Here is a 12026-nt window from a genome sequence, read left to right on the forward strand (position 1 = left end):
GGCAGCAAGAAAACGAAGATCTGCGGAAAAGTGAAAAGTAAAATATAATTTTGGAGCGAAAGCCAAGGACTTATTTTTGTGCTTTATATTTCGAGCTGCTTTTCCTGAAAATTACTTTAACGCTGCCATGTGGTTGTCATCCGATATGGGATCACCTCAGCCCACTTGGAACATGGCCGACCAGGTACTTGAAGTCGTACCCATGAATGATGACATTACTTCTTCTCACCTGGACAAGAAATATCACCAAAAAGTAAAAGTTGGCAATTCTTCGGAACTGTTCAAACAGGTTCTTGGGGATGAAGTTCCAGAAGGTGTACTGTCAAAGTGAAAAACAAAACCACCTTCACTCATAGAATAACATTTGAAAAAAGATATCAATTTGAGCTTTAAACAGCTATAGTGAACGTGGCATTTGTAGATTGTTTTTTTTTTGGGGGGGAGGGAAGCCGAGCCTCCATTATTTGCTCAAGCCATTTCGAAAATGAAAATATTGCTTTTATATAAATAGGCCAATTATATTCAACCAAGAATTAGTCATTATCTATAATAATCATTCGTTTGTACCTAAATTGAGTTTCTTGAAAGGATAAAAATGGCCCTTGATACAGCAGTTCTAAATAATAGGTATGGTCTTCTGACCTTTGAGGACACGATACGGTTGTCGGGGTAACGCTGCGGGATGTAGGCCTCAGCTCCCGGCGGGGGTTCTTTATGGCCGATGTAGACCGTCCGACTGTCGACCCAGTTCTCCTCCCCCGCGCACTGATGGACAGAAAGAAAAGAAGATAGAAATAGAAACACAGGTAAAGACAGAAGAATAGTTGTTCAATCGCACTGATCATTTTTGTTCAACCTATTACAATATCTTGTTAAAAAAAAAAAAAAAGAAAGAAAAGTTTAGTTGGGCTTCGCAGAGTACATTGTCCACATCCAAGGTTCTTCATGTAGCGACATTGGACAAGGCTCATAACACTTTGGCCTCATTGAAAACATCCGTTGGCAGAGCGACCCGGCTGACACAGCTCAAACGTGCAATGCTGATCATTCATCGAAAAGTTCTGGAACAAGCACTTCATTGTTTTAATGAGCCCTCACAACTTTGGCACAGACGCCACGAATAAATGGGATGTTTTTGGGTGGGATTTTCGTCCTCGAATATCAAGGTCAAATGGTGTTCCTAGAATTTCCCACTGATTAATAACATTGGATAGTTTGCACAATAATACGCAGGATACAAAAGGATCGCCATTAGCTTTAGCGTCGCACAAAGAAAACTTACTAACTAGAACCAACTGGAAGTCATTGTTAGTATCGATAAAGATAGACTACATAGGATAAATAATATGGGCTTGTTATCATTCAAATTAAGTAGGATTTTATTTTATTTAAATCATTTTAATTGGTTAAACACACATATAGTGGAACCCCGCATACTAGCAGTTCAGCACAAGCACATGTTCATATTTGTAGATTATTTTTTTCAATTTTTTTATTTTTTTTCCCCCCATTTTCACATTTCATTAATTGTGATTAATGAACGCTTTATCAGCATTTTATTTATTTATTCATTTATTTTGAACGTTTTTTTTTCTCTCCCGTGCGTTTCAATGGGCATCAATTATACACACATTTTTTGCGATTTGCGGGCTGATGCTCCACTTTATATATTTGGGGGGAGTCGTGAATAAATAATATAATTGTATTACCATGCACGCCAACCAAACTGTACAATTATGACAAATATTTTACCCGTTATTATTAAGTAATGATGAATTGTGTGTTTTCAAACATTGAATGTCGGCCATTTTTTTGGTGTGTGTAATGGAAAAACCTCTCATTATACTAACTGCTTTAAAGGGAAAAGTTCTGATGCGTACTAACAACTTTAGAATCACAAAAAAAGTTGCGATAACTGTATTAAAAAGTTGTGCTTTCTTTGCTAAATACAAAACAGCCAACATGTCAGCCAGCTTTGTGGAGTGTGTGGCAAGATACAGAAAATAATGTCACTTTTTATGCACACTAACAACTTTATAACAGTTTATTATTATTATTATTATTATTATAATAAGAATAAAGTGCATATAATTGTGAGAAATACTGTTTTAATATCCAATTTTCAAATATAGCATTTTAAAAACAGCATGTCAGCCATCTTTGTGGAATACAATTTTAACTGCTATTTGAGTGAAGACCATTTTGTGTGTAACATTTTACACAAATCAAACGCAGAACTGTTAAAAAGCTTGCACACGTAACTACAAGCTCTGGAACTAACCGAGGACGGAGCAGCATGGTGCACATCTTTAATTTGTACAGCGCGATCAACAGGCGCCAGATGAGTTGAGGGGACATAAATAGACAAGCTGCCAACAGTGTCAGCTGGCTTGAGACCCCATCAAAACATTGAGAGGGGTGGGTGGCTCATGACCCAGAAACACGGAAGAGAGTGCAAGAGATGAAGAAAAACAAGGCTTTGATACGCTAATGAGATGCAGCACAAGTGTGAGACAAAAATAAAAAAATATCTTTTTATAATGTTCACTTTTGATTGACACTGTCAGAGAGGTATTGTATTGTGGATTGTGTAGAACTGCATTGCATAATAGAGATGTTTGTCATGTTATATAAAGTCCATATTTTATATAGAATTTTAAAATCCCATTTATTTGCACGCTTTATAAATTGGACTCATAAAAAATGCCCACGATTGGTACAATTTTAAAACAGAGCAACACTAAAAAAAAAAAAAAGATTTTCATCTCAATAAGCCTCAAAAGAATTGAGTTTGAGTTTTCTTTTTCGTTTCTTAAAAAGCGATAACAGAAGGGCACCTGTGATGATAAAGAGATAAAGTGTGGCGATAACCAAAGAACCGGAGAGTGAATTCATTTGGACATAGTGGAGCATTACCTGTCTCTACAATAATTATAATAAAGTATTTATGAGATGAGATTCTTCTCCCTTATTCGTCATTATAGTAAATGGCAATAATCATTCTTGGGTTTTAAAATACAATGCTTAGGTTATTTTTTCACTTGTATGGAAGCTAGTTCATAATTGACTTCTAAAGTGGAGTAGTTTTATTTCACTTTTGATTATTATGTGGTTAACTTTGTTTTACACTTCCATGACGCTGACATGGGGCAAAAATAATGATGAATCGGAAGCACGTTTGTCTCACAGTTCTGAGGCTCAAGGCTCAAATATCAGCTAGGATCTCCATGTGTGGAGTTGGCCTGTTGTTTCCGTGCCCCGTTAAATATTTAAAAAACATACATGTTAGGTTTACTGAAGAAATATGGGCTCATCAGACCACGTTTCCACGTTGCGGCCGTCAATCCATCTCAAATGAGCTCTGCCCCAGAGAAGCCGGTCGCATTTCTGGATGTTGTTGATACAGGATACGGCTTTTTCTCTTCATGGTAGGGTCTTAACTTGCAATTGTAGATGTAGCAATGAACTGCGCCAATGAGTTTCTCAAGTCATTTTTTTTCTCTTTTTTGTTTACATTTTACGAAGTGTCCCAACGCAACATCCCGATTTCATTGGGATTGAGGTTTGTACAGTATGTGAGTCGACTGAGTGACTGACAACCAATCCATGGTCTACCCCCTCCCCTCTTGCCCAAAGACAGCTGAACTAGGCTCCTGCTCCCAACATTCTTGAACAGGACAAGAGGTATAGGAAATGGATGGATGGATAGCCTTACGAAACAGATGACGTTCAATCGGAAAAGTTCCACTGCATCACATAAAGCGCATTTAAACGTCAGCTCCTTAAATCCACATTGTTCCATCCTTCTCTTCCATCATAATGACATGCCTAAAGCGCTTAGCGGTCCGAGATATGTGGAGGAAGAGATCAGATTATAGTTTGCACTTATCTGATCATTAATCCTCACTGATCCCAATCAACCTCCGGTTCACTGTTCCGTTCCTGTCTCTGCCTTTGCTCCATCACACAAAGTGGCCCAGCCACTCCGCACCTGACATGGACTTCTTTGACATTAAAAGCTGCAACACAATGGCGGCAGGGCTGGTTTTACTGCAGCAAAGTGCTATTGCCTTAACCGTAAAAAGGTTCTTGGCCACCTATTTTATCTTCGCACTTTGAGTCAGACGGTCTCAGGTAGCGCCAATAAGAGCAACCTCCGACCCCAAGCAGTTTGCACGGTGCAGCTCCCTGCAGAGGTGCAATAAAAAGTAACAGACCATTAAGCGGCCTGATTAAATGGTCGTGTCTTGTCCCTCCTCCATGTCGCCGCCACGCTGTGCCGCAGAGACGAGCGCCATGTTGAGCTGGCATCCCTCATTAAGCCAGATCTTTTTTTTTTTTTTAATGAACTCCTCATGTTTAAATGGGCAAAGGTTGGCGCAGCATCGTTCTATGTTAACATTACACTCACTGGCCACTTGCCTACACTTGCACAGTCTATTCATCTGCCCATTTTCTTTAGCCCTCAACCTCATTTAGGATCGAGGGTGAATAGGAACCCATCCCAAATGACTTTGGGCCGAAGTCTGGATGCACCCTGGACTGGTTGCCAGCTGATCACTGAAACTTTGATCAACCTAACATGAATGATTTTGGAATGAGGGAGAAAACACAGTATCCAGAGTAAACCCTCAGAAGCAAAGGGAGAAGATGCAAACTCCACACAGGAGGCCCAAGTCGAGAGGTAAACCCAGAACCTCACAACTGTGAGGAGTGCTAACCTTCAAACACCATGCTCACCTAATCAAACATTGACAGAGAAAGTATTTTCAGGACAGATCTACACCACTGCAAGCCATAATTACAAACATAACCATTGTTAATTTTTTTTAGTTTTGGATAGGTCAGGGTTAGGGTGCCTGAATTGTTAAAAAGCCAAAAACAGGTCTGAAAGGCAAGAAAAACTGAGGTTGGTACAGGAAAGGACCAATAGTGCCTTGAACAATTATTTCACCTGTTCTCAAAATTTTATTTCTTTTCATTGCAGTGCTTCCGCACTTTCATTTCTAAGATCATCAAATAAACGGTGGTAAATGGTGAATAGTTTTTCTAAATTTAAAAATGGAATTTGATTTTAGCTTGAGTTACACACGTATAATATTTACATTTTGTTACAATCTGAGGATTATAGCGAGGGGAAACTATGAAAAAAAAAAAAGAATTTGAGACGAGGAAAAATGCATTTTCATTTCATTGTGAATATTCATTTTCAACAGTCACACTGCTGGAGCTATTTCAAAGTACCCGAATAAAAGACATGACAATCCCTGAGACAAGCAGGTCACATGAGCTGAATGTAAGCTGTGCCTTCACCTAGAAAACTAGAAATGAGATTGTGGAAGACTTCAAATTAGAGTGAAATATATCACCAAATATGAGACGTGATCATCTATTGTAGACGCTGTGGAGTTTGCACACTGAGAAAGGAAGACCTTAATCACATCCGCATCATTAAATGCCATAGCAAGTCGGGCTCCATGCGATATGCGATACGGGTGTTGGCAGAAGCAACATCGATATTATTGCGGTATTAGCATGTACCTAAAGAAATAACATTTTTATTATCTAATGAAAAAAGTTTTTTTTTTTCATGCAGCAAAATAAGCAAGCTTGAGGCGTTCTTAGCTAATTAATTATAATTCCCTTAGATAATGTCCAACTTCTGGGTGGCGATGTGCATTTTAAGTTTGTATCTGACTGGTCAAACTCAAATAAAGGTATACAAGAAAATTATTGAGATATGCATATTGCATAGGCTATTATTATGATATTGATATTTTTTTTTTTGGAAGGCTCACTGAAAGTGATGGAAAAAATAAATCTCATCATAGTGTCAAAGTCAATAAATTGTCGTCTCATCGCACGACAAAGCTCCGACCCGGGTCGTCATAATAACAAAAGCTGTACTTGACATGTGTGAGACAGAACTCAGAGATTTTAGAAAACGTATGTCAGAAACTTTTTATTAAGACACACGGGAACTACTAAATTTTGAAGAAAAAAAAGCATAATAGGTCTCCTTGAAAGACAAAAGCACCTGTTGTTATTTTCTGGTTAAACAAAAAGTAAGTATCTCTGTATCAACGTCCAATTAGAGCACAGTATGCTGAAATATTTCTGCAGCCGTAACCTTTTTCTCAACTGTCTCATGATGCAAACATCCTGCGGCATCACAGGATTAAAAAAGAACATAGTCGGATTACTTATAAAAAAAAAAAAAGAGAGACAAAATGTGTATGCTGTTGCTTCGTCCCCCGCTCGACTCCAACTGTGATGTAACTCTTTAATTTGGCAGCGCTACTCCACTCAAGTCCCCCCCCCCCTAAACCACCACCATAATCTGCGCCGTCCATGACCCTCTTCCTCCTTTCATCCCAATTCGACACAGGCGACGCGCTAACAACCTGGTGGGAAGCTGTGAAATGTCATTCCCACATGCCAGGAGAGCCTAGCCATCTATACGATGAACAGGAATAGAACAGCCTAAAACAGCGATGTGTCACTTTCGAGAGCAGGCGAGGGCAGTGGAGGAGCTGTGACGGTGCGAGGAACCTTTCTAAGGCGCTTCAGCTGTCTGGCACACGCTAGATCAAAGGAGGACGTGTTTTATGACCCGGGCGGCGGTTGGTAAACACGTTGACACATTTGTAAATGATGATTAGATGCTAAAACATTTATCAACAGAATATTTTCTTCATCACTGTTCTTTCTTTCGAGTTCATTCCAACAAAGAGGAGAGATTTAACAGCATCCACACAGAATGCAGGATGCAAGGTCTTCTGGCCAACTGCTCCACTTTACTGAATATGTTTGTCTATGTGTGCCCCGCGATTGGCTGGCAACCACTTCAAGGTGTACCCCGCCTACTGACCAAAGACAGGCTCCATCACGCCCGCGACCCTCGTGGGGATAAGCAGCTCAGTAAATGGATGGACGGATGGTTTATGTATAATTTCATGTACTTGTGGAAGAAACGTCCAGTCTGCAAGTAACTGAGTGCACCTCGTACAGTTTGTGAAAAAGGGGAAAGACAGCCTCTCAAAATATCCACGTATAATCACGCTCAATTCTCGACCATTTCCTCTCTTTGTAGCAACCCACTTCTTCCTTGACCATCTTGCTATGGTTTTATGGTTTAATTTAAAACATTGTAATTCATGAGGACTAATGTGAAATTACTGTTGCCAAAATCAATACGACATACACATCGCACTTGATCTTCCGTAAAGGGGTAGTCAACCCAAATTTTTTTTTTTCCAAGAATACGCTCTATGCAGGCCGACTAGTCGAAACATGTCGTTCTGATGAATATTGTGCGGGTAGAATATGAGCTCAGCATTAAAATCATTCCGTTTTTTTGCCATCTCAGGGAAGGGCCATTTCCCTTTTAGTATGAAATGATCCAAAACTTCGAACACTCTCTGTCTCTCACAAACTCTTTTGTCCTGGCACATGCATGTTGCAGTAACAGTCTGTGGGGGGGTGGGATGAGTTACTTGATGGATCGACGCAGCCCCGACTTCTTCCCTTCAAACTGTACTAACTTAACAACATGACTAGGAACTTCAGCAGGAACTTAGTGTGTACTAGCCTTCACACCGCAGGAACGACTCGGAAAATAAACTTGTTGCTGATGTTTAGGTGTGATCTGCAACATGAGACAATATTTCTAATTGGATCATTACTTGCTGTATAGTAGAAAGGTCTACAAAAGTGGTTGTGTTTGACCAGTTTGATCAAAAGGGTCTTGTTATATAAGGTGATATGGTTGGGGAGTCACATGTTTGCACATGTTGTGGAGATTAAAACGATCCTTCATTGTTATTTGATTTTGGGCTTAATCCGATTTTTTTTTTTTTTTTCAGTCTGGCGTTGCCATCTTGATGTTCTAACTAAATGATGTTTATGATGTTCTAACTCACCCATGTAGCTAGTCTTTACTTTGGACAAAGCCCTCCACGCACGTATGTGTATAACCTTGCCTCTACGACAGATCATGACGCTCTCGTGCAGTCTTCACAGGCGGCGCCCCGCCGAGACATCACGCCACGGCTATTATTACCACATGACAAAGGGCACGATGAGACACATATAACACGTGCACGAACACACCAACTTATACAGGAAGTCATTTTACTGATGAATCTCATTAGAGACAACATTGCTACTGGAACTCTGCGCTGCACATGTACACAATTCCTGCATTGAAACAAATTGAAAATGGAGGATTTACCTGCATTACTTGAAATATTATATTATATATATATATATATTTATATATTATAATAGGTTTAATATTGAAGTTTATGAGAAAGTACATTGTTGTTCATAAAGCAATACGAAAGACATGAGGAACGCTTGATGTGATAAAGCATAATTGAGCATTATTATTTTTGTAAAGGGAGGGCACTTATTGGATTTAATTAGATGGTGCCAAATGAAGCATCCATATTGAGCATCATGAGCTTGTTTGAGAAGGGATGAGAAACATAGACTAACTATACTCACAGAAAAAATACAATATAACATTTGTATAATAATCAATATTTAATGCTGGTTTATTGATTTTGTACTCTGAGAGGATAAAGACGGTTCCATCAATATTTGACCCTAACGCTATTTCATGCTAATTAAATTGTTTCCCCGTATACACGCCATGTGGCAATGGATCCTTTTGCCTTTTTGACCCCTCGTGCCACTCATTTGCAGAATCTTTCCTATCACTCCTTGAAAAGACGGAATTAATAAGTTAATTCTCTGACTATGGTATACTAGGTTGCTCTCACAGTTGTCATTTGTAATGTTGACATTCACGCTGGTGTTGAAAGTAGAGGATGAACCCTACTCCGCGTCAACGGTCACAGCTTGAAGTTGACTCACCACTAATGAGATGTTGGCATCTCATCTTTGGCTGCAAATTTACAGAATATGAATATCTTGCCGGTTTGCCCGTGTCGCTTTGTGAAGCAGCAAAAACGAAGCAACGCTATCTTCATCGGTGTGCCCATGTCAGAGTGTACGTAAATAAGATGGTAGTGGTTGAGAAAAACAGTTAGCTTAGCTAGCTTTGGCTATTCTAATCACATTAGTCTTAAGCCAACGGGACCACTAGACTGGATTTGACTAAAAATGAGACTGGTGTCACAGTCACTTGCAAAATTGCGAAAACATTGAAATGGAGAAATGCTTACGTTTTTGGAGTGTAGCTGCTATGTAGTATGCCATCTTACAACACGCTAGGCTAGGTCGCACAAGATGGGACGGCCTGGCTGCTTCAAGAGAAAAACATGCTCAAGGCTAACATGCACTCGAAAAAAATGATAAAATAAAAGAATTGGGGGAACTCAAGGCAACAAACTTTGATAGTTTTAGGTTTTAAATTCAACCACATGTTTTAGGTTTTGCCCAGTGGGAATTGGCTTACCTGCATTTCACAACAAAAACATGACAGTATATGTAGAACTGTTGTCCCTCGTATTGAACTCCAACATAAAATTTAGGCAAAGCAATTCAGAAAATTGTTTCGGATCAGTGCTCTCTGAATTAGTGCTCTTTGCATGCGGAATATTCAGAGGACATCAAGAAGAGAGGAGCCATGTTAATCAAGAAGCGCACTGTAAGTTGGTTCTTCCGTGCAGCCTCGTTAAAGAAGCGTCTGCTGGAAATAATGCCGGGGTAATGGTTGACGTTAGCGGGCCAAACAGACATATATCATCCCTCTCACTCCCACCTCCCCGTCAATACCTGCATCATTGAATTCATGATTCATTGGCCGTCAACTGTGTAATGTTGCAGCCAGGATGCAAACGGCCAGGAGGGTGACAGATGAGGTGAGGCGTTCAATGACCCACCCGCTCTCCCGCTTCCTCTGCAGTGCCACTCTTATGGTTTTGACATTACGATGAGATCTGCTGCTGGAGCGCTCGCAATGCCAAGCGCGCTGAAGTAAAAATAACAAGTTAACATAATAACAAGACTGTTATCCTCAGAGCACCTGAGACCCTTTTGAGGGTCAGGTTCAAAGGTTGTGGGTCATGCGTTGAGTCTAATAAGTGTCACAGTCAGGCGCAATGTAACCAGCTGCACCCATAATGAACACAAGTAGGCCATGCTCCCTTTCTGTTGACATCATACTGATGTTTTGTTGTTGTTGACTTCAAAATGCTATTTCTCAATGGGAATAATAGAAAATAAATTATTAAACAATTCCAGAGTCAAACTGTGGCCATCATAAAACTATTATTACCGACAGGCAATGTTGTTGCAGTTGCACATTTCTTTCTTTAAAAAAAAGAAATCCCCTCGAGTTGACGTTAACAATTATTATAAAAAAGAAAGAAAAAAACAGAAACCCAATACAAAACAATTTAAGAGTTTTTTTCCTTAAAAGAGAAAAGCATGATTTTTATTTCAGATGTTCCACATTTTTTTTTTTTAAATTCATAGCTATCACGAAGTGTAAAAATCAAGTTAATCAAAAATGAAAGACAGTATAATGCTCAGTCGGGTAATTCAGATTTTTTTTCTCTCTCTAAGTGGAACATTTCGGATACACGTAATAGCATGCAATTAAAATTATTTTTTGAAATGGCAGGGATCGGATTGGACATCATCGTAATCACACTGCCCTTAAGAGGCCAATGTGCGCACAGCGGAAACAACCGGTATTTAGTTTCTTTTTTTTTAAATTCTATTCTTGTAATATATTCATATTTTACTATAATACTAAATTATTTCAAGGTACATATACATATTATACAAATTGCCGGAGCTGTTGTTATTATTATTATTATTTGTTTTACGTAACATTTTAACATTTTTAATGTTCATACAGTATAAGTGTAAAAAAGACTGCTAAATAATTATGTGTGCCTTCTCATTTTTAAACAATAACTGTCACAAAAGAAAAAAAACAGTCTAAAAAAACAAAAACAAAAAAAAAACAAGAGTCTATGACATAGACTCTTGTCATTAGCTTTTGCAGGTGTTCCTAATGTTAAGGCCCCTGAGTGGAGTTAATTTTGTATTCATGTTGTGGGCTTCCCCTTAGCAACTTGATAAGTGGGCCAGCCAAGTTGATTTCTATTCCGCACATTCAGCGCGCAGTGTTGCATGTGGGGCTTTACTGGCATGTTCCCCATTCAACCAAAGTCAATGGCCCGCACACGGAGGCAAACATTTGGGGTTTGTTTTTAGCAGCCTGTAGCTAATTAAGATAAAACACACATAATTTCATACAATGATGCTTTTAAAGAAAGGGTAGGTTTTCCTTTTCCTACAAGGGGCCAGTTCAGTGCAGCAATGCTTGGCATATTATCCATGCAGCCATTTTCCGTAGTCCTCATTAGGGTTGAGGGTGAAAGAGGTGGTGGGAGGCTGCAATTAACCTTACATGAATATTTTTGAAAGTAGGGGGAAAATTTAGTACACACACAAAACCCACGCAAGCGCGAGATCATGCAAACGCCACACCAGAGGGTCAAGATTCAAATCTCGAACCTCAGAGAGAACCTGTTAGGCAGACATATTAACCACTACTGCCCAACGACATAATATCACACATCTATCCTTTTTCATTTGGGTCATGGGTGAGCTGGAGCAGACTTTAGGTCCTTATGATGCAGCGCACTTGGGGTCTTGGGACTTGTCAACAACCTATTGCATAGTGAACCCCCACTTTTAGCAGGGGTAGAAACTGAGACCTGCTGCAAATATCATTAATCTACAAAGTACAGCTAAATCTAAAGTGATTGACGCGCTCCCAAACAAGGATTATTATTGATTATAAATAAGATTTTTGTCGAAATGAAGCTTCTCAACTCACTTCAACAGAAATTCTTGAGGAGACAGAGAGGAAACTAGATCATGAAAAAGCAATAACCTGAGCACAAAAATAGTGAAAAGTTGAATTATTTTTTTTTTGTAGAGAGGAGAATAAGTTGCCCCCAAAAAGCATCAAGAATGTGAATTTGCTAAGACTGAACCCCAAATAAAACCTCCAAGACTGCCCTAAATATGATACAACA

General features: G+C 39.2%; 1 protein-coding gene across 3 annotated transcripts in view; it reads right to left on the reverse strand.

Moving 5' to 3' along the window:
- Window positions 1–12026, reverse strand: part of LOC148323327 (phospholipid-transporting ATPase IH-like) — a 37835-nt gene that overhangs the window by 24811 nt on the left and 998 nt on the right. For all 3 annotated transcript variants that reach the window (XM_088315709.1, XM_088315708.1, XM_088315710.1), the window contains exons 2-3: window positions 643–765; window positions 230–319 (exon numbers count right to left, since the gene is read on the reverse strand). In XM_088315709.1, coding sequence (XP_088171835.1) covers window positions 230–319; window positions 643–765 — 213 coding nt within the window. The remainder of the gene's footprint in view (window positions 1–229; window positions 320–642; window positions 766–12026) is intronic.

The sequence above is a fragment of the Idiotropiscis lumnitzeri genome, chromosome 14 (genome assembly GCF_059441095.1).
Source record: "Idiotropiscis lumnitzeri isolate Australia: NSW breed Sydney's pygmy pipehorse chromosome 14, RoL_Ilum_1.0, whole genome shotgun sequence".
NCBI lineage: Eukaryota > Metazoa > Chordata > Actinopteri > Syngnathiformes > Syngnathidae > Idiotropiscis > Idiotropiscis lumnitzeri.